The following is a 23,942-nucleotide window of genomic DNA, read 5'->3' as shown; positions in this document are numbered from 1 at the left end:
AAGTATGTACATTTTGCGTATTGTTATTTTTCCGTAATGTACAATCTGCGTGTTGATCATTCTACCTTTGTACATTTTGCCACTATTACGTGGAGTGCATTTTGCAAATTGTACAATTATCATATGTACATTTAATTGTTTGTACAATCTGCGTACTGTACAATTGTCATGATGTACATTTATCATGAAGTAGATTTTGCGTATATACATTTTTATGTTTGCACATTTTGCGTATTGTATATCATTAGCCGAAGACCATAAATCCAAGCATCCTGAACTTTTCGCATAAAAACTCACACTTTTTCAAATTACAAGTCAATCCTGCCTTAGTTTTCTAGGACCTCGTCAATATGATGCAAATGCTCTTGTAATGATCCTGTTGTAATGATTGCCAAATCGTCCAAGTAAATTACACAGTAATCCCTAATTCTGAATCCCAATATTTTATCCATTGCCCTACTTCAACTTCCCACTGATGTTTGTGTATACTTTTAAAAAATGTCGCTAATAGGTACTAAGGTACGGACTACAGTAAAAATTTTGATTGAACTTTCCTAAACGACTGTAAATAGATAGTGGGTAGCTTCGAGTAGGTACCTGAAACTCCCACCTCTATGCATTAATAATCGCAATCACGCAATCCATTAAAATAACTAAGTCCCAAAACCACCTTTACTTACGAGGGACATCTGGTGAATTTTCGACACTCTCAAAATGCTAACGCTGCGCTGATCGTGGTGTGAAATAAATCCAACAATTCTTGAAAGCTTCTCGCTTTTGTCGTTACAATTTTGCGCGCGTATGTAAACAAATATCAAAATTGTCTCAGGATCGAAAATGTCGAGAATTAAAATTAACTTGAACAAAGCGTTTTCATCGACATCTATCTACAATTATTGTAACTAAATCTATCCAGAGCTGCAGCAGGCAGAACTCGACTAAGAAGTGCGGAGATAAGAACATAGATGGCACTAAACAACACTTAAATTTTAGACATATAGGTACTAGTGCCTTAGCGAATCCAGCAGTGCTATAAATCCTTGTAGCTTGAAACATACAGACTTGTTTTAATGAGTGTGATGAGTCGTTAAATCATTGGTATTATGGATATTAAATTAAATAAGTGAATGATGGAATTCTCGAAGTATAAGTTCTGGTTTCTAATCCCTATTTTGGCGATTCCTATAGCAGTGTCAGATAATTTTATCGTGCGTGAGCGTCCCAGGTAAATAATAATTTATTTATGTACTTTTTGATATTTAATTCACTAAAATAACACATATAATATACGTGGATCATGTGGAAATGAGATAACGTGGTAACTATCGCGATTAAAAATATTTTAAATTTTTAATATGAAACCAGATGCAGATAGCTAAATCTTCCATGTCTGTATGTGACACTTAAAAATTCCGACACTAACGACCAAATCAGCTTAAATTACATACTCTAAATAGAAATCACGATTCTTAATTGATATTACAGCGTAACAAGCATACTCCTTAATCTGTGAATTTACAGGGTTGGGCAGATTAAGTATCCTATTAGTTCAACGGAATAAAATATAAAAATATTAATAAAAACTGCGCTTGAATTAATCAATACAAGACATGTGTGCTTATACTCGTAATTCTATTGAGCATATAAGCCCAAATAATGAAATCCTGTGGATCTAAGTCCGATGGTACTGCAGACCATAAATATGTCCTACGGCTTTAGGCTAGTAGGTGTCTTTTAATGGCCTGAGATATAAAGGGCCTAGCAGGCTAAGCTAACAAGAGTGGCCGCAAGGTATTTGGTTGTAATTTGAGGTGCAAGAGTGACAGGACCTAAGAACACTGTATGCGTAATATCAGCCTTCGATCTTCTTTAGTTTCAGACTTATTCACAAAAATGACAAAAAATCAAGGTAATTTTGAACTGTTATTTTAGCTAAACCAAGAAAGCGAGAGTAACGAAATATATTCAAAATTAAGGGGCATAAAATGGGGTTCATAATGCATATTTTTACAGACATTCATATCTTTGAACTTGGATGAAAATATAGTTTTTTTTTTCGCTTCTTTTTTTTGCCACTTCTCGCGGAGACAACTATCAAAAAAATACTTAATAAGCCACAATTGTCAACTACGTATATACAGTTAAAACATTTTGAAAAATCATGGTGAATGTCTGTAAAAATATGCATTATCCCATTTTATGCTCCTTAATTCTGAATTTATTTGGTTACTCTCGCTTGCTTGGTTTAGCTACAATAACAGTTTAAAATAACCTTGATTTTTTGACATTTTCGTGAATAAGTCTGAAACAAAAGAAGATCGAAAGCTGATATTACGAATACAGTGTTCTTAGGTCCTGCCACTACTGCACCTCAAATTACAACCAAATCCCTTGCGGGGACCACTCTTGTTAGCTTAGCCTGCTAGACCCTTTGATGTTGATATCGGAGTGATCCAGTTTCCTTAAAATCGGTCGCTCACATGGTCCAGATGCAGGTATATGTCCACTAATGCAAATCTATGAGTTCACGTTTGCTTCCATACCCCGCATATTCACAAAACAGAGTTAAGATTTGACACTTTCTTAGGTTCCGTACAGCCCCACTGACAAAAAGAAACCTTTACCTTCATAGTATCAAGACAACAAAAGACATTTGCTGTTAATTTTTATTATATACGTTTTTGAATACGAAAATTGAAGATTATAAAAAAAAGTTGTACTAAACAAAGCCATAAACAAGAACAAGAAATATAGATAACGATAAATTGGTCTTGCAATATCATCGTTCCATTCTCTACATATAAATGTTATCATATTAGGTACATATATTTGGCGTCAGATAAGGTCCTTATGTTCACCTATAGCTTGGGCTGTAGTACTGATTAGACACTTAACACACTCCGAGTATTGAATTTCTTCGCATGTGTGAGTAGGTTTTCTTGCGATGGCTTCCTGCATCGTGCAGCTAAATACATAGTAAATTTAGTTTGGAGTAGTTTAACTCAGAGCTGCAAACCTGTGTTTGAACCCACAATTTACTGCTTGAAAGCCCATTAGTCAAACTATCTAGGCGATACTTTATACGATACATAAATGATATTTAAGTATGATTCAAAACGTTTTTAGAGAGGAAAAAATGACGCAGCTAGCCGTTCACGCCCGCAACGTTGTCACTGCATCCAACGTGCAACCTTGTCGCTCATATGTTGCATGTATAATGATGACAAGATAACATAGGATGTGTACACTAACTGAGAGGAGTTGCGTCCGAAGGCATACCAAACACACACTTCTCCCACTTTACGGGTTGCCTAGCGGAAATGCTCACTCCACGCTTCTGGCATAGTAAAAGAGAACAAGTAGGTCCACTCCGACCCTTTAGGAGACTTAACTTTTAGATTAATTACCAACCGGCAAATAATTTTAGTACGAAAGTTAACTTAAATTGTCTAATGTCTGTGTCTAGAGAAACCAGACAAATTCTATGCCGTTATTATTATTATACTAAATTTAAAAATATTATTTCCCTTTATAAATTCGCCGTATAATGGTGATGGCGACTGTATACATACTACTCATGTTTACCTACACATAATACTATAACTATATTATTTATAGGTAGGTAGGTATCTATTATTTTTTATGTGTCCTTGCATGAAAGTATTACACTACACTTATATACCACTAATTTAAAACTATACCTAATACAAAAAATACGTAAGTTTCTGGTTTCTTTATTTATATTTTTTGGGATGCTGAATCCGATTCTGAGGTTTGTCAATAAAATTTCGTGACAGAATACTAAAAAAAAAACAAAAAGCTTAAAAATGTTTTGGGTTTCGTACCCAAAGGGTGCCAACGGAACCCTATTACTGAGACTCCGCTGTCTGTCTGTCTGTCCGTCTGTCACAGGGCTCTATCTCTGAAGCCGTAAAAGTTGGACACTTGAAATTTTCACAGATTATGTATTACTGTGGCCGCTACAACAACAAATACTAAAAATAAAATAAAGTTTTCAAATTAAAGGGGATCGTCATACAAGAAACGTGTTTCAGTCAGCGGTTTTTGATTGCTAGGCTGCCAGCATGACGGCCGTGATTTGCTAGGGGCAACGCCCGTGACCCTATGTTGTTTAATGGTTAACACCTATTTGTTTTTAAAACATTAAATTGTACGGAAGTGCGGAACCCTTCATACGCGAGTCGCTCGCACTCGCACATGACCGATTTTTTATATATATAGTTAAGTCAGAAACTGTAAAATTTTCGAAAAAACATTTTTTTTATAAAATAGGTACCTACGTAAAATTAAATACAACCATCACCTTTAACAGTTTTCTACAATAAACCGTTTTCACTTTATACCTATGTGTTAGTTGAAAATTGGCCAAAAACGCGAAAAATGTACTTATTCGTATGCATGACTTGTTAATTGTAAAATAAGCGTACACAGAAGTAGCAAATTTTAATTTTCTAAGTAAACCTTCATGCTAAGAAGCCATTAATTACCGTCATGTTGTGTTTATTGTAATTATGTTAATAACGTACAGAAGATGGCATAATAAATATTATTCATTTATTTCAGTGCGGATATTCATATTGAGGGGCCAAAACTCATTATAGATCATGATGGAGGAGCTGATGATGCCATGGCAATTTTTATGGCCCTTATTTATGAACAATATTTTAACGGGTAAGAACAAAGAAATTAAATGTAATATGTGCCACTCGCACGGTCTCGTGCTAAAATTTACATAACATATTTCATAGCAGTTTGCATTGGCAGTAGGAAGAACGGATTATTCGCGTTCATTTGCCAGTTCCTTCAAACGAACTATTTCCTTTCTTTAAATGAGCTTTCATATTATGAAACTTCTCGTAAACGCAATACCGCTGCTGTAAACTAGTCCTTCCTTCTTTCTGTAAAAATGGTTGCCTGGGAGAGATCGCTTTTAAGCGATAAGGCCGCCTATTGCTTACCTTGTACCTGTTTTCTGTATCGCTTATTTCTGCTGTACAAAACAAGTCATTGTATTGTATTGTACAGTCAACGTCATAAATAAGTGATAACTTTTGTACCTTGCCACTTTAACGTCATGTGTGAAAAGCCATACGAAATTGTGTAACGACTGAAAGCGACAAGGTACATAAATGATCACTTATTTATGACGTTGACTGTACCGATAGATACTGAAAATTCGGAAAAACCGTAATAGAAACCGAGCTACACTTATATTTTCTTGATAGTGTGTTAAACTTATTTCGACTGATTCCGGCCCAACACATAAGGTGCAAAGATATTATTATGAAGGTATTGACAGAAAATCAGCGGTGTAGTAGGCACATACTTACTGCAGCATAATGCTAAGTCAAGTTCCTTTTCGACATCGTCAAATGTTTTTCTTTTCTGTAAATTGTGTATTATTTAAAGTTGTCTGTCTATGTCTAACTATTGCTGTCTTAAAACTAGAAGGTGCCAATGTCAGTAAATATACAGTGTGCACTGAATAATAGATCTGTACGGAATAAAACATGAAAATGATGAAAAAAACTCCAGCAAGGAGTCAAAGACAATTTTATGGGATGTACATCAATCAGATTTAAAAAAAACTGCCAAACCATGATAGTAACGTTCTTAGTCGAACTTTTTTAATATGGTACAAAAATGCAATACAATATCTAGAATCAAGATTCGACTTTTCAGAAAATAATTACCTGCTTAGTCTCCGGCCGCTAAATTTGAGGCAAGAATTGAGTTTCGGATAATTAGAAACGATAACGATAAGTAATTTAGATGACTCCTATGAAGGAATTTGTGTGATTTCACTATTAGGTATATCCTTTCAACTGGAGCGTTATAAACTGTAATGAATAAAACCAGTTGTATAAATAATGAATGAATACCTACGTCCTATAAAAACGAGACAAAATTAATTACAGCAAGCTAAGGACAGCATCAGCATTGAAAAAATATTCGTATTTTACAACTGGTTTTATCCATTCCTGTTTCTATTTAACGCTCCAGTTAAAAGGATATTTTCCTTGTAACTACGGCAATGCATTGACGGATAATCAAAACAGACTAGATGAAGATAGATACCGTCAAGGCGGAACTACAAATAAAATGCAACTTTAAGATATTTTGTAAAGATTTTCATGCACTTGCTGCACTAAATGGAGATTTGTTATATTCCTCTACAGTTACCACTAACGTTTTAAATAAAAGTAAGTTTGTGACTCTTTCACTCTCAAAATACTCAAATGACCGTGATGAAAATTGGTACAGAGATACGAGTACTCGTATAGTGAGCGGCATAAAATCTGGCCCTCCAAATTTGAGGCTCAAATGTATACAGTAATATGTAATTTTTTAATGTAAAGTGAGTCAAATTGTATTCCGCTGAGATAGTTTCGAGACCCTGAGATAGTATTTATCACAGAAAGTAACATCTATCCTCGTAGGCGCGCAAAAAACGAACTATTTTCAGTCGTCACGGGCAACAATATGAAATGATTTTCATGTTTATAAATATTTATTAAAAAAAATGCGTTTGACGAAATCTCGAAGATATATTAATCATTCGGAATTTCTTAGAATAAGCCAATAGATCGATTTTAGGTCCAGACGAACAGTATGAAGAGTTACATCTAGAACAACAAAGAATGACCGTCGAGACTCTGCAAGCAAACTTATATCTACGTGTTTTGCCATCAACACCGTGGCAGTACCAGCGTCAACGTGTTATTAATCACCAGATTTTTGTTATTTGTTTACAATACGGTTATTTTTTTTATGATGATGTGCAATGCCTCATCGCAGCCGATTAAATGCCCAATTCGTAACGACAGAAAGTTATACAAAGGTAACCGAACTCTCCACTTCACTTGAGCAAGACATTATACCACGGATAGAATCCTTGCGTACAGCGGCAAACCATATACAAAATTGCTTGGCCGTCACATGTGGCGCCATTCTACCTGTAAAATTTCTGATGCCAGTACAAGAAGCGCAACCAAATTGCTTTTTCCAGCGACGTCTTGGCTTGTCTCTCTACAGACGTATTGACGGCTTAGTCCCCCCACGCCATTACATTACTACTGCACCTTCCACATCAATACAGCAGCCACTACAGGTCACAGAAACAGCAGCTTCAGAAGCGATCCGCTCTTTCCCAAACGGATCTGCCGGAGATCTGGATGGGCTAAGTTCACAACACAATAAAAAATATAAAAAACATGGGTTTTTTTTTTGTAATGATCGTGTCATATTTTAACATTATGTGATGTTTATGCCATTAAAGGGTTGTTTCAGCAAAAATCATTATAATGCAAAAATTAGTCAATTAGAATACATAATTATTATCTCGCAACGGTGGCACAGTTTTAGATGGCTATCAGTACCACAAAAAAAAAGGAATATAAAATTATAATTATAATTGGCACATATTCAATTCATGTAATAAATCAACCTGACGGCCAGCAAACCAGATTGACGCTTTTGGGAAAAAAAGTACTAACCGTTCACCTGGTTGAAATGTTTGGTTTGTCGGTTGGTAATAGAGGGTCAATAAGCAGTGATAGCAGAAATGATAATGTTAAAGTAGGATCAATTGTAATCATTGTCGATGAAACTCTACCACGGGGAACCTGGCCGCGTGGTCGCGTCGCGAAACACTTCCCAGGCAAGAAAGAACGGGGTGGTGAGAGCGGTGGACGTACCAACTGCGGGGGATTTGCTACATCGGCCTGCAAGAAAACTAGTCAGGGTAGCCACTTAAGTCCCATATTAGCCTTGGTATCCTGGCTAGTTCTGTGCATTCACGCACTAGGGGCCGGAATATTGCAAACACCTTGCAATTTTATACTTTGTTACCGTTTTTTATACAAATAGTATTTTTTTTATATATTGTAACAAGGCTGATCAAGCCTTGTTGATTTTCAACCTCTTACTCAATTTCATGTTTCGGTCGTTAAAAACCTATGTCTCCAAATTACAATTTTCGAATATTCTCTGTACTTTTCTATTCAGCACTTTGTTTTACTTAAAATTCATTCTCAGCTCAGCAGCCGTAGAGCTTGTCTAAGCTAAGATGACGCGCCCCTCCACTGCACAATTATCACCTTTAGACAACTTTTTTTGTAGTGGTGATACTTCTTTCACTAGTTTCCAACACATGTTTTGAATGGTGGTAATCTTTCGCAATAATATATTTTGCCTATATATAACAATAAATTAACAAATAGAAATGCGTGTAAGGTACAAATAAAGCAATTATGGCGGTTAAAGTATTCTTTATTTACGTAACTCCGAAGACATTTTTTAGGTGACATGCTGACGGTACTTTTGCGACCAAAATATACGTGCTCCTACGTCTGAGTCTAACAGGGAACTGAATTGCAACTGAATGACCAATAACGATCATCTATGGCATCGTAACAATATATCATGTTTGTTTGTTTTAGTTGTCGTATTGATTGCATTTGATTTGGTTGTGTCTGTGTCAAGAAAGTAAATAATATTTTATCTTGATCATTTTATTTCATTTGCTTATATAGTCCATCCTACGCTCCGTTTCATTATGTATAGGTTACTAAAAGCAAAAGCAAATGAAATAATCAACATAAAATATTTTTTACTTTCACGACACGACACAAACACAACCAACTCAAATACAATCAATACGACAACTAAACTAACACAACCAATAACGACATATATACTGTGCCATGGCTGGAACATATTTCTGCCCTAAGGGATATGAGTACAGTAATATAACTATAATGTGGTACAATATAAAAATAACTATATAGAAAATGCAAGGAAAGTACCTACTATACCATCAAGCGGTATTATTGACGGTTGAACATGCCTGTTGAAAAAAGAAACAAATTGTAATATATTTCAATATATTTAATATCAGGAAAGATTGAGTAGCATTTTCTTTAATACGAGCAATACTATTATTATTATTGTAACTAACGTTATACCTACTGCTTTGTTTAACTTATTTGTTTTTCCCATTTCAGGCCAAAAGTCATAGGTCTGACGACAACTCATGGTAACGTCGATGAAACCCAATCTTTCTACAACAGCCAAAGGTTACTTGACATCGCTGGCCGACCTGAAGTTAGTGAACTTTTTGTTTTATTCGTAGTGTCACGTTCCAATGTATTTACACGACTGCGGCGGAGCCTCAAATGAGAGTTGTATTTTTTCGTACGGAGAGTGGGCCAAATTTTGTGCCGCTGAGTATATTATGTTCATGTGGTTGGTTGTAGGTAGATATATATGAATTGTTGTATAGTCGAGTTCAAAACTTTTGAGCAAAACTTTGATCAAAAATATCTGAGCATGCTTCTACGCCGTTAACAATAGAGTCGTGTTTAGATATTTTTGATCAAAATTTTGCTCATAAGTTTATGAACTCGACTGTACCTATGCAATCTTGAGTAAATAATCGAGGAATTCAATTATACCGTTATATGCCCTAGTTGGTTACTAAGTTCTGTTACTGTAATAATCCTTGTCTACAAGAAATAAACAAATGAAACATGAATAAACTATATATTAAAAGAAAGTACACGAAATCAGGATGTAGACCCGTTAATATTATTCAAAATGACCTCCTCTGGCATCAGCACAGGCCTTCAAACGCAGAGGCCAGTCATCAATGGCGGCACACACGACCTCTATGTCTAATTCTGCCACTGTCTTGACTATAGCCTGTTTGAGATAGTCTAGATTCATGTGAGATTTAGCACAGGCTTTTTCCTCAATAACCTGCTATATGACATAATCCAGATTAAGGCCCGGGCTAGAAGATGGCCATTTTTCGTATGCAATAAAGTCAATTTCTCGAAACCACACGAGTTGTTTTAGCCTTGTGTACAGGGGCTGAGTATTGTTGAATAACCCATGGCTGGTTTTAAAATGGGGTGTGGGTTAAGACTTCACAATTGGTTCGAGAACAATTTCTTGATACACTTTGGCCCCAGTTTTGTTAGCCCTGTATAGGATACACCCAGCCAAACCATCACGTATGAGGGATGATGCCCTCGTTGAATCCTCGGAATAGTCACACACGCCTCTTGACTGTTTTTTGCATACACTCTATCATTCTGACGGTTACAACTCTGTTCAATGGTTTTTAGGTTTTGAAGCAATTTCAAAGTCATGTTTGGCGAGTGCCCACATTTGTATAACGCAATTACAGCGACACGATTCTCTTTTAGACCCCAGTTCATTGTATATACAATAAGATAAGTAATTTGTTTGGTATAAAAACAAAAATTAAAATTTTAAACTGTTTATCAATAAATGTAAATCAGAATATCATTACAATTTTTTTATAATTACTTAGCTATCTTTATTATTTAAGATTTTATAACTAAAATGACATTCTATTTTTTGTAGCAATTGTTTTAACGTGGAAAAGACGTCGAAAATCGAGAAACAGAACTTAGTAACCAACTAGGTAGCATATTTTTTTATAATCCTGGTAAATAGCGTAGACATCTCTGAAAAGAGAATGAACTAGTTTTTCCAAAGTAAAAAAAAAAACTTCTTAGGTACCTTTTTTCTTGACATATTTAGGTATAAAATTAATGTAAGTAAATCAACAAGAAATAGGTTAAGCAATTAATGTTATTTTTGTCCTTGAATTTTTTTTCCTGTTTTCCTGTATCAGGTTCCTATCTATAGAGGCAGTAACTTCTCATTAGTGATCTCAGTGCCCTCAGATTTTTATTTTGGACATGATGGGCTAGGTGACAATGATCACGAAGAAATAAAACCTATTGATGCTCAGCCTCAACATGCCGCACTTAGCTTTATTGAACTGACGAATAAATACCCAGGTTAGCTTAGTAAAAACTTTTATGATTTGAGATCCTGTTTTTTAAACGGTTAAGTATATTTTTGAACTTTGGAGCTATAACATTTGATTCGACTTTGCTACTTACATATTTTTTATTTATGTTGATTGAGTTTGTATATGGTCCTTAATAATTTCAGGTGAAATCACGATTGTAGCTTTAGGCGCATTAACTAATATAGCTCTGGCTATTCGGCTAGATTCGACTTTCATCAGCAGGCTTTCACATATGTACGTTGCTGCAGGACATGTTTACAGTAAGTATCTCGTTTTAACATGACTTTGTGACATAAAGATTAATCGGATTTAACATACTATTGTCTATGTCTCCAACTATTTGTCATTTCCGTACCTCATATTTTTAGCTGATTAAAGCCTATATTATTCTAAGGATGTCTTTAATGTAATATTAGAAGAGACGAGGTGGTTAATGAGACGCCTGTTGTAGGTAGGTAAAAGAACCCTTTATTAAGTAAAACCTAGGTTATACACATTGTGCAATCACAAGCGACAATTCGCTGACACAAGCAATATGCGTTTATGTAGCAGTAAACTATTGTGTTACTGCTAAACACTAAAAGTGGCCAATTGCCATACTACGAGTACAGCAGCATTACTCACAGACCTATATCAAGGTAGGCGAAAAGAGCGCTTTAAACTGTATGAGAACCTAGCGTCTCGAATTTTTCGTACCTACGATGACTTCACGAGCGAGATTTAGTGATGGGAAATCAAGACCGTGCGGAACCGATTCAAAGGCTATTGATAGCGATACCTACTCGATACTGAGTACTCGATATCATAGTCCGCCTAATTTGCACAAGTACTTACAAATAATTGGTATCGAGTATCGAGTTTAGCATGGGCTATATACCTATAATGACCCAAACGCGAAATCGTCTCAAGCCTAAGCGCTCAGAGAGGAGTGGTTTTAACTTTTTTTTGTTTCAATAGATACAATTTCCTATTTTTGTATTTAATATTTTTATTTTCTTACATATCCCAAAAACAAATATTTTATTATAATTATATTCCGTGATAAAAACCTGAGGTTCATGTGCAGTTGAAGCCCCAATTAAATGATCACCGTGACTAATCGATACTGAATAGTCCTGCTGGCTCGTGCTGAGACACCGACTTCAGCCTGGTAGAAAATTATTTTCATGGTTTTTTTGTAGTCGGTTAAATTTTTTTGTTATAAAATTTTATTTCACGCTTTTTAGTGTAAAAGATCTAAGATACAATAGTTTAATGTCAACTGCTCGTCACCTTTTACGAAAAATTGCGTTCCTTATTGAGAAGTCCTGGTGCGTCATCACCCGTTCTATTTCACCATATACATTACGTTGAGCTAAAATTGCTTAACAACTGTGTTAAAGTAATTGGAATTCAACCCGTGAGGTACTTGTTATTGAGTAGTCGCTCCGTTGGTCAAATTTGGTCTTCAAAATCAGTTCCACTTCACCAAATGATGATGTTCAAGAGCAAATACACGAGTAACTACTAAATATATCGAAATTACCCTACAATATTTGAAGTTCCCTCGATTTCCTTAGGATCCAATCATCAGATCCTGATTTGGTGCTAATGAAACCTAATTGAAAGCATTCCTAGATTAACGAAAAAAAATTTAAATCGATTCGATCGATTCATCGATGGAGTTCTGAGGATTTATTATATTTTTTATTTCAACTCCAATCCTCCAATCTTCTCGATGAGAGCGAAACATAGATGTCGCTAGTGCTGCTGCTTAAGTAGCGTAGTAGAAAATAACCTAACCTAACCAACAAAAAGTTGGAAAACCCCCGACTTTGTCACTTCAAAGTTTAATATCTTAAAAACGGCTAACCCGATTTTGATGAAACGTGTGTCTAAGAACCATTGCTAGAAATCCTGCTTTCAAATAATAATAAAAACCGCATTCAAATCGGTCCACCCGTTTAGACCAGCGTGTCAAAGTACAGTAGATTTGGTGTGAATATTATCAACGCGGTTTTTCTTGGTGCTATCTCTAGACGCCTTGGCAGCAATTACAGCGCGGCGTTTGGAGCTGTGTAGATTTGGAGCGTGTTTGGTCAGTTTTCTTATACTGAATCCAAAGTATTGTTTGGTCTAAAAGTAGTGGGTATTGGATATATTATTGAGATTCTCTACTACAAGCTGATTTAAGACAGTGTCCGACTCTTGAGTCATCTTTTTCAAGCCAGTCAACCAATGAAAAGGGGTCAATTTCTTCGTCTTGATCATAATCCTCAATTTCAGGGATGTTTTCATCCCCCAAAATATCTATTTGATCATCTGTACGCGCGCGCCCTAAAAATTTAGAAAACATTAGTTAGAAAATAAAATATCATGTTAAACCAATGAAAAAAATGTTATTATTTAATGGCCGAAGACACACAATCGTGCAAATAATATTTACAACCGCGTCACGCACTAAGGACGAACACACGAACGTGCAATAATTTTTTTACTGACATTCAAATACAAGTTAATATGTATTTTTTTAAATACATTTCTTCTGTTTTACCACATTTCATTAATTATCTATGATCATTAATCAATAAATTACTATCTTATTACCAACAAGTTGAAATAAAATACACTTACGAGTAGGTACGTGTTTTACTGCTATCGCCAAAAAACGCCGCCATCTTCGACTCGGTCTCAAACCAAATCCACCCCTCCCACCTGTCGGCAGCAGCGCAAGAGTTTGCACTATCGATCGGTATAAAGCCGGCTGCGAAAAGCTAATTTACGCGAACCCAGGATTTTTTCAGTTACTTGCACGAATTAATTAAGTCATCGTTTCTTAATTTTATTATTGATGTTTAATACATACATATGAACTCAACCTAACTGACAACTAAGGCAATAAAACCATTACAGTTGAATTTCGGTTAAATTATTAATAGGCAAATAAATAAAATACATAATGTAAGTTATTATGAGCCGTGGTGGCGTAGTGGTTTGACCTGTGACCTCTCAAGCAGAGGATCGTGTCGTGGGTTCAAAATTCATGAGAAATTTGAAAGAACCCCGTACCAAAAGTATGGAGAATGTGGTTTCAGTTAAATTTTCTGAGATTTTGATATAATATAGATTTTAACGTCCTGAACAAAAGTCTCTATGGGGTCTACCATTGTTGCCGAGTCCCTTTCAGAGTTACGACTGATTTTGTATCAGATAAAAAATCATTAATTAGGTGCAATTACCAACTACCTATTTATTTAAAAATTGACATTCTATAATATTTATTGATAGTAATGTGAATATATACCGAATAAGAATATTTAAGTAAGGTTTAGATGTAAGATTTACAAATAGGTAAGAGTAAAAAGTAGAATGGCGTTACTATTAGTAAGAGGACATTGCTTTGTCTGCAATAATGCCTATGTTCCTCGTGCTTTGCGGCGGATACCGGAAAATAAATAAAAAATTCCAAAACGAAATTCTGGAAGAAGAGCCTATCTTGGCCTATTACTGTAAATGCAAAACCGGGGCCAGAACTATTGGTTGTTGTGCTCATGTTGCCAGTGTCGTATGGTACCTTGGTTATGCACGACATCAAGAAAACGTGAAATACCCAAGTACTGCATTATTAAACCACATACCTACTTGACTGTGCGAACAGAAATGAACCCTTAATAAACAGAGTTTAAAAGTGTTCATGTGTATCTATGAAAATATGTAAATAAATGTAGATAAGATTTAACGAGTAACACTATTTTTCTTTCATTTTACCCGTTATTAATAGTTTGTTTTGTCTGGAACAGTCTACTGTAAAAATATGGGCGCATTAAAATGCACAAAAATATGTTCCAATGATCTCTGTGCCGTTGTAAGAACTTCGTAAAATATTTATGAAACGATTTATTTTGCACTTGAAAAAGACGCTGGAGCTATGGAGGTGTCATATTACTGATATTACTGTCACTGTGACAAGGTGCCAATTGGTACTAGAGTCGATTTCCTTGAGGGTACAAAAAAACAGTCGTAACTCTGAAAGGGACTCGGCAACAGTGGTAGCCCCCATAGAGACTTTTGTTCAAGACGTTAAAATCTATTATTATGTCAAAATCTCAGAAAATTTAACTGAAACCACATTTTCCAAACATTTGGTACGGTGTTCTTTACCACGAGCTTTGCGGTGAAGGAAAACATCGTGAGGAAATCTGCACAAACCTGCGAAGTAATTTAATAGTGTGTGTGAAGTTCCCAATCCCCACTGGGCCCGCGTGGGAACCACGGCCATTTCATTCTGAGAGGAGGCATGTGCCCAGCAGTGGGACGTATATAGGCTGTGCTGATGATGATGGTAATTATTAGGCAACCTGCTTTACTTTACGGTGCCCACGCAGTCAATATTTTGTTTTTGTAAATAAACAGCTAACTAGTAGTATTGATGAATATTAGTAGTCGCCAAAGTATAAAATAAATAAATATCATGGGACACTTGACACCAAATTAACCTAGTCTCAAACTAAGCCAAGCTTAAAATGTAAATTTAATTTCATGGCACTTGTCGTACAATTTAGTCCTAACTTTCCAACTACTCCTAAATCAGGCTTATTGGACTCTCGTGAAATATTGTTTTTACCTGCATAAACTTCAAACTTATGCGCATAGCCGATGCTGCACAATAAAAATAATTTGAAGCCCCACTTGTGCAGTTTATTTGGCATTTGGCAAAACATTGTTTCAGAAATTTTCCGATTTTTGTAGCACTCATTTGCTCGTGAATGGCAAACGTTGCTAAAACGATAAATACAATTGCAAAACGATAATTTTAGATAATTGATTATGGGTCGTACTTGCAACTTGCCGTGGCACGGGCGGTTAGAGGGCAAAAGGGTATCGTCATTCCAATGTATTTTATCTTTTGGAACCTATTGAGTGTCATGGTTTAATACAGCTTCAAAACCGTACTTCGATGACCAATAGAGTCTTAAGTACATTAGGTACCTTACCACAGACATTAAATAAAATATTCCAGTAAATTCGTATTGTAGTAACTAGTTGTGAAATTAGGTATACGTAGGTAGAGTCATTCACGATGACGCGTGCCGTGGTTCTTATTACAATCAATGCGTCAAGATTTGTTTAGCCAACAATAATTTGCAAAAATTCATCAGTTAAAAAGAATGAAAAAAAAAACCGTACATAGTACGTAGACAATGATTTTACGTCAGAACTGTACTACGCTTTCCTTGAAGATGTGTATCAGTGCTGTCTAAGTATGATTTTTCCTTTTTTCAAATTAAAACTATGCGCATTCTTTAGAAACATTATGAATTTTTCAACAACCAAATTTCACAATCCCTTTTTTCTTACCTATCTACTTACAAGTTAATAAATAAGAAGGAAGAGATTGTTAAAACAAAATCTGCCCCTATTTAATGAAATTTTAAAATTTACTACAGGCAGATGATGGTGTAAAGACATACTTTTAATTCGCGCCAAATAACTCATGTCAGGGAACTTGTCTTTATTCTTAGGCCACCAGCCATATGGATATCGGTCTTTGGGCAGCAGAACATCATTGAGATAGTTATCTGTCTAGCTCTGATGCAATTTGACTTTTGGTTTCTTCTACATTTGGTAACTTTACTGCTGCTAGTTCTTCATAGTAGCTCGAGAACGTTATGTGTATGATGACATGTGTATATTACTAAGGATTTATTGAATACCGAAAGCTGACGGATATTCTATTTTTTAGGTCCAGAATACTCAAGTCCAGAATACAACGCAGAGCAAGATGCAGAGTCTTATTATGTAATAGCTAAGAATGCATATCCTGAAAAAATAACATTTGTTCCCTTTTCTCAAGTTGACTCACTAAATGTGTCGAAGGTACGATTTTTTATTTCTGCTAAATAAAGCTCCATTTGGACGGTGCGAGAAATATCGTGCGTGTTTTCCCATTGCTGGGACATGCGGTTATGATTTATTTTCTCACACATGCAATGAAATATTATGATCGCCTGGCGGGAAAGCGCCCATAGAGTAAACCTATAAAGAGTGTTCTAAAAGACTCGTGGAGCTGACGCGTGATCAGAAGGCTGGAACATATCTGGCACAGCGGATCAGTATTGCCATACCACGCGGCAATGCCGCCAGCTTTCTGGGTATGCTACCCACCGGCAGCGAGTTGGGGCAATATATATATATATATATATATATATATATATATATATATTACTTATTTTTAGGATTTTTTTATTTATTTCAACTGTACATTCACTAATTAGTTTAATGTGTGTTATTTAATCAAACCAATTTTTGGCTTCAAAGTATACCGCTGCAGGCCTGCAAGACGACAAAACGACAATTTCGAGAAGTAAATGTTACCTTTCCAAATACCGTAACACCTCCTCAACAGAGATCTGGATTTAGTTATTGAGCTTTTTGTATGATTTAATTTGTCCAGAGCAAAAGGACGTGCTACGATTATTAGCTTTGTAAATAGTTTTGATGAAAATTGAAATTTTAGCTTTAGTGTGTAATTTAGGTTATGAAATATTTCACCAGTTTTCCTAACATACAATATAATATGCTGTGGAATTCATAAAGTTGTTAAGAGGGACACTTTAATTTTCATGTAAGTGTAAGATTTATTTCGTGCAGAACTGTGTATGCGGGAAAAAAATATTTTTTTATTGTGCAATTAGATATCCTTTTTCGGTTTTGATATTGTACAATTTTCAATATGAGTTCCAATGACGAACAAAAGGATACTTGTACTCCGCCAGAATTTAGAGCCGAGGCAAAATTAGCCGCAAGGAACGGAGTTGGTGTCCGGACCCGAATCAAGCGTAAAAAAAACATATTTTTCAAACATGGCTAATGTAAGAGTATAATGTTTTCTTCACAAATGACGCAAAAGGAGTATTTGATATAATTTGGCCAAGCCTTAAAATCTTTAAAATATTGTACAAAAACTTATCAAAATTTCATTTCTTTCCTATGTAAAAAAGTGCTCCATTGGATTGATGTTTAAAAAAAAACTCTCTTTTTGCAGGAAAACCTGTTGTGTTTTTGTTGTTTATGAGTAAAACACATTTTAAATATTATGTTAGTCACTAACAGTTAGTGCATCTTTACTATAACTAGAGTTAAATTATTATGGACAGAACACAGTTTTTCCTTTTGTCAAATGAATAACTTCAATTGAAATCCATTTCAAATCTAAACGCCGCCCTTATTCACGAAGAACCATGATCCCAGCTTGTCTTCCCCAACTTAGTTTGCCGAAACAACTCAACGAGGAAGGTCTCGCGCACGTGGTTTGGAAAATATTTGTGTTCTCTCCGTTCGAAATCGATTTTTTCACAGGTAAGTTTGTACTCATTACTATCCGGGTTGTACTCGTATTTCGATACTCTCTTATTTATGCAAATAATTTATCTGGCAAAATATTTATTTACATTTGGGTGGACTTTCATTCAGTTTGCTTGATGACCTTGAAGCACGAAGAATAGTGAAATAATTTAAGTGTTAATAATTCATTCCTCTCCTATTCATTTCTATCCGTTCCTTCCAATATTTTTGTGGAAGGAAATGAATGGATTTGAAAGGAAATGACTTAATTTATCCCGCTATTACGTGATGTGCCGCAATGCTGGGTGACCTTAGCCTCTGAACAAATACAAATACTACTGGTTTAGCAAGATATTTAAAACCAAACTGCAAAGTATCCTAACAATCAGTCCAATATTTACCGAAAAACTAACGGTTTTCAATGTATCACTTTGGAGCAGCCTGTGTATTTGGATGATCTGATTTCATAGTTTTTTTTTTGTTTTCTTGTTAAGCAAATAACTATTTTAAGATATTGCTAAGTATCAATCTTATCCATGGTTTCATTATTTGTCCAGAGGCTAACATCACCTTTTTTATTATATGGTGCCTATTGGTGTATTTGCCTGTTGTGGCTTTATTTATTTTTTTCATAGTATCTTCGAGGTACAGTAGTAAGAATGGCGAAGACAAAGAAAAAATTAACTAAAGACGAAAAATTAGTAAAGGATAGGTTACGCAAAGTTGAAATATGCTGAAATAAAGAATAATCCGGAACTTTATCGCATTACCCAAGAAAAAGGAAAACAGCGTTATTTATTAAAAAAGAGAGGAAGAAGAATATTAGTGTTCATGAAATGAGTGAAAGGGCAAACAGAGAAAAAAGACGCCACTGGAGAAAAATTCTCACTCATCTTAAAAAAATTAAGGAACAAAAAAACTGACCCAAATTCTTATAGAAAACTCACCACCGGACAGTGACAAAAAGCAAATCCAAGAGGCTTATGTTATTCAAAATGATCCTTTAGCTGACACAACAAATTCACCACTTGTGTCTAAAGCTAAACCAGTGGATGGACAAAGCACAAGCAAGAAAAACAATACAACAGGAAACGTAAATAAAACAATCAGGTGAATAAGAAATAAGGATCTAAAGGAACTAAAATAATTGACGACAAAAGTTAATACTGAAAAGCTGCGTAGGATCAAATATAGACAAAAAATACAGAAACCAACGAAGACACGTTAGAGAAAAAAGTTTTTAATTTGATAAAAGACATTAAAGAAGACAAAATACAAGAAGTAAAAACAAAACTGTTATTCTCCGAAACAATTGCTAGAGGATTTTTCGAAAAATATAAGAAATTTGACAAAAAGACAAGTGAAGTCGTGCAGAAAGCGTTATATTGAGCAAAGATAAGCTCTCAAAATATTATCGTCTCTAAAATGCCCTTTTCTTTGTGGGAAAAAAGAAAAAAGAGCTGATCATGATCAAGGTAAAAAAGTGGCTCTAATGAAACTGCAGGTTCAAAAGTTCTTTGAAGAGGACGTAAATAGCCAGATTTCTGCCGGGAAAACAACCGTTTAACCGTCGTTTATCGCTAATCAATGGATGGTAAAACAGCCCCTAATTATTTTGCAATAGGTTCTAGGTCTTCATATCATTGAATGTCTGTGGTCGGATAAATGGTGTCTTTGTTTACACTTTTCATAAATTGCATCGAAATACGTGATTTTTTTATTTTAGCAGTCGGGCATATCTCTACTTACATGTTTGTTGTAGCCACTTGATTTTATGACGTTTTAAAAATCCATGTTAGAAACGAAGAAACACTTACATTATACATGGTAGTGATAATTTAATTCTGGTACAATTTTAGTTGTCTTACGAACAAAACATTGATTTCTAGGCTAGTAGTTTTTATTTATTTTAGTAATGTTTGAGAAAAGCATATACAAGCCTCGGCCCTCGTACACCTAATCTACCTTGTTAGACCTAGTTGGCCATCAAGGCTTGCCAGCTTCGTATTCATATCCAGCCAAGCGTTAAGCCTTTCTTCCCTGACCTCTGCTGTTATAATATATAAACGATCAATCATATTATCGCCACTTTTAGAACATTTCTCGTACCATCTAAATGATGCTTAATGTTAAATGACGTGTACATAAATTAAGTAGTCATTCTTAAAAACTTTCAAGATTTTACTCATTTCGATGTACCTGTGCGATTGAACTAGTTTGTCTCTCACCAATTACAGTTTTAGTACTGATTTTATTTTATTTAGTTACGTATTAATATCCATATCCATTTCAGGAATGGCGCCAAGATGTCTTAGGAGCAATACCAACTAAAATAATAAATTCTCTTAATAAATTTGAAAGAATATCAATGAATGCCAGTGATTCATTACAGTGGAGTCTATTAGATCCTATTGCTATGGGCATTGTGCTAAATAAATCTATTGTCAGCGATGTAAAATATTCCAAAAATAGTATTATTCTTTGTGGTATGTATTTATTGCCTCAGTTGTCTTTACGTTTGAGGAGGCGCATGTACCATTACAGTTTTTCTTATTTTCAACAGGCGACAGAAGAGGAATCAACACAAATGAATTCACAATAAAAGAAGACGCAAATGCGAGGCTTGTGAATGGCGTCTTCAAAGAAGAATATCAAAATCTTTTATTTTCCATTTTTTCTGCAGAACTATGCTAATAGCTTCACTAGAATAATTAATGCCAAGCGTCGTTGCGTGGCACATGATATGATGGAAAAAGTGGTTAAAAAAACGTCCTCGTATGCGAAATATTTCATTACCCGTCAATTAAGTCCGCAGGCGCCATTAATAGATACCTAACAGTAAAGTTATTCAAGTTTGCCACAACTGTGTGCATGTGGGTTTGATGGTTATCCCCGCCGCTGCGCATGTATTTACTCAAATAAGTAAATCAGAAATTCCTAACTGATGGATGACAAGACACGTTGCTAAGCTTGCCGTCAGTTGTCCTGGCGACGATGTGCGTCGCTGGGTCTTTCCACTGCAGAAACCATTGGCAATAATATAATAATATCTGAATACGGGTGACATTCCCCACAGCGCAATGCCTTTCGCGAGGAAGTTTAAAAGAAAGCAGTAATTTGGACTTTATGTTTATTTATTTATTTCTGTTTTTCTTTTAATCTTTTGTGTTTAAAAGTGGTTTTTGGCTTATTTTATTTCATCGGGTGACAACTAAAACTCACTACAACAAACCCATAAATCTCACGCGAACAATTTATAACTGACTTAGGTATATTTTATAAAAGACCATTAGATACGTTAAACCACATTTGGCAGCAGGAACTCACAACTGCGTTATGAATGCAGATCTTATTAATAAGCAAAGCCAAGCAGATATCCAAGAAATTCGCTCCGTGGTATGAACTACTGGAAACCATGGTCGCTCAGAAATCACTTGCCAAAGCAGAAGTTCGATAATTCAGAACGAAGTGACTTAAGAGACTGAGCGAAGATTATTTGATAAGTTTTACATGTCAAGGTATTTAAGCTTTATGTAAGGTAGATTTAATTTTATTATAAATAAAACATAGCACAGTACAAATCAAAATAAAGGTAATAAAGGTAGAGTAGTTTATTAATAAATATAACCATTATAAAGATTTTTTTTAATTTAATTTATAATTGTTTTAATTATAACAAAGTTAACCGTTTTTCATATAGGTACTTACACCCTTTCCCACAATTTACAGCAGCTAAAAGTCACTCGGCTTAATTACCATTAAACTTTCGGATAATATAATAATAGTTTGCTTTTTCGTATATCTTCCATAATTATCAATACTGAAACAAATACGTCACGTTGAATTTCAATAACAAACAGATTTTTGAAATCAAAAAATATCAAAACACTTTTATCTCCATCTTGTCAATTTAGTACTTAATGAGTTTTGGTTGTCACCCGTCGATATAAATACTTGACGTTGTTTATTGTTGTTGTAAGTTAAGTTGTACAAGGTTTGATAAGGGCAGCAGCAGCAGCAGAAACTGCCACAGCGGGAAAGTACAGTAGTCTCGGCGCCGAATATAATTTTGTACTTAACGAAAAGCTGGCAGCTTCCCCACTACGCATCAGTCTTGCAAGCGAGGAAATGCTAGTGCCAAGCCGCAGGGGCCATTTTTAGGGTTCCGTAGTAACCTAGGAATCCTTATAGTTTCGCCATGTCTGCCCGTCTGTCTGTTCGCGGCTAAGCTTAGAGACCGAAAGTACTAGAAAGCTGTGAGATTTGGACATAGTCAAGTTTAAAAAAAACTGCCAAGTATTTCATTTGCAAAACCAGTATTTTATTTAATTAAGACTTTTACGCCATTTTTTACAAAACCCTACTTACTACATGACGGTTTTATCGGCCACTCCGCTCGCTTCATGTTTGGCCGCAAGCAATGGCAACTCCAGATTTAGCCAAAATGGTAAAATTGAACCATTTGGCGCTGTCCATCTGTTTATTTGTCTCTGTGTACGTATGAGCCAGATATTTTATTCGGGAAACTATCTTTTGCAAACTGCTGAGTAGTCAAAACAATAACTGGCTGAGGTAAATCTCAGTTAGATTTCGCAAACTATAGTGAAGTCGCAAAGTGTACTATGCTGTTATAAGGACGACGCCAACAGCTGTTGTTGTCCGTTCTATAAATCCCCCCACATCTTACCTTTGTACCTGGCGGTCCTTTGAGGCACCAAGGACAAGTTTTAAATATCTAGTTCTTTCTCCTTTCCAAAATATGACTAGGAACGGAATTGAAACCGGCCAAGAGAGGCGTGTTGGACACGCCCAGGATAGGGTTACGTATAGCCGTTACGAAAAATCAAGTAATATTTTTCTAAGGATTTTGTGGATGATACATCCCATGGTGTAAACAAATTAGTCCATATCAATGAACTAAAAACAATGACTTACCATAATCTAATTTAGCTATCATAATGTAGCGGGTGAGCAAAGAAGTAGTATTAACTTTATTGGTAGTATTTTTATGTATTCGTTGATTAATTAAAAAATATTTTGACTTTATTTAAATGTCCAGCCTTCTAACGCATGAATTAAATATTAATTTATTATTTTTAATAAAGATATTATATTGAATCCTACTTGCTGTTTCTTTGCGTTGAAGTGACAGAGAAGCAATATGTCGTCGGCGTGGCGTAAGTCTTTACTCATCAAAAATTTGCAAATAAAATAAATGCAAAGAAATTACGATTTAGATTTAAGAAATAATACAATAGCTATTATTATTACGTTTTGCTTGTTAATCAGACTTAGTAATTTGATTATAGTGTCTTTATAAATAACGGAGTATTTTTGGTTTCTAAATAAAAGTAAGAGCTCACTTTGGCAATAAAATCTATCGAGCCAAATTAGTTAAATCGTGTTTTGAAAGCAATGACTAACTCAGGAATACGATCAAGATTATCGTAATATTTTTTTTATTAAGTACCACGAAATACACCAATTTTATACCACGTCTCTTTAAAAATAGCAGTGAGTGGCGTTGGTCGCCTCTTAAGCATATACGGGTAGAGATGTGGGTAAAAACTGTGGCGCTCCTTCCACCATTTCAATGTATTTTCATGATGTTTGATGACCGGTTCCCTCATATACTTATCGAATTCTATAATGCCGATCGCGGTTTGGTTCTGGGTTGATTGCTGGACCTGGGCCACCTCTGCGTCGAAATCGTCCCAAAGACTGGTGGAAACTGTAGTGGATCTTGATG

At 35.2% G+C, this 23,942-nt stretch overlaps 1 protein-coding gene across 2 annotated transcripts; it reads left to right on the top strand.

Moving 5' to 3' along the window:
- The first annotated feature begins 1,031 nt into the window (after nucleotides 1-1,031).
- On the top strand, nucleotides 1,032-22,714 carry LOC141430958 (uncharacterized). Of its 2 annotated transcripts, none has more exons than XR_012451689.1 (8): nucleotides 1,032-1,225; nucleotides 4,585-4,692; nucleotides 9,027-9,126; nucleotides 10,688-10,856; nucleotides 11,014-11,130; nucleotides 16,593-16,726; nucleotides 17,895-18,208; nucleotides 20,487-20,573. XR_012451689.1 is itself a non-coding variant. In XM_074091865.1 (8 exons), exons 1-8 carry the CDS (start codon nucleotides 1,128-1,130, stop codon nucleotides 20,885-20,887), a joined length of 1,050 nt encoding a protein of 349 aa, XP_073947966.1. In that variant the 5' UTR covers nucleotides 1,032-1,127; the 3' UTR covers nucleotides 20,888-22,714. The 2 variants fall into 2 exon arrangements, 1 of the variants encoding a protein (XP_073947966.1); XM_074091865.1 differs by lacking the exon at nucleotides 17,895-18,208 and adding an exon at nucleotides 20,757-22,714 and having other exon boundaries at nucleotides 20,487-20,679.
- The last annotated feature ends 1,228 nt before the right edge of the window (nucleotides 22,715-23,942 follow it).

Source organism: Choristoneura fumiferana, chromosome Z (genome assembly GCF_025370935.1).
Source record: "Choristoneura fumiferana chromosome Z, NRCan_CFum_1, whole genome shotgun sequence".
NCBI lineage: Eukaryota > Metazoa > Arthropoda > Insecta > Lepidoptera > Tortricidae > Choristoneura > Choristoneura fumiferana.
This window is presented reverse-complemented; position numbering and strand designations above follow the sequence as displayed.

Bases quoted from the DNA above. Each gene is read 5' to 3' on its own strand.
- LOC141430958 (XM_074091865.1), top strand. From the start codon at position 1,128: ATGATGGAATTCTCGAAGTATAAGTTCTGGTTTCTAATCCCTATTTTG. The intron at 4,693-9,026 runs GTAAGAACAAAG...TTCCCATTTCAG, and splicing joins TATGAACAATATTTTAACGG to GCCAAAAGTCATAGGTCTGA. The intron at 16,727-20,486 runs GTACGATTTTTT...TATCCATTTCAG, and splicing joins ACTCACTAAATGTGTCGAAG to GAATGGCGCCAAGATGTCTT.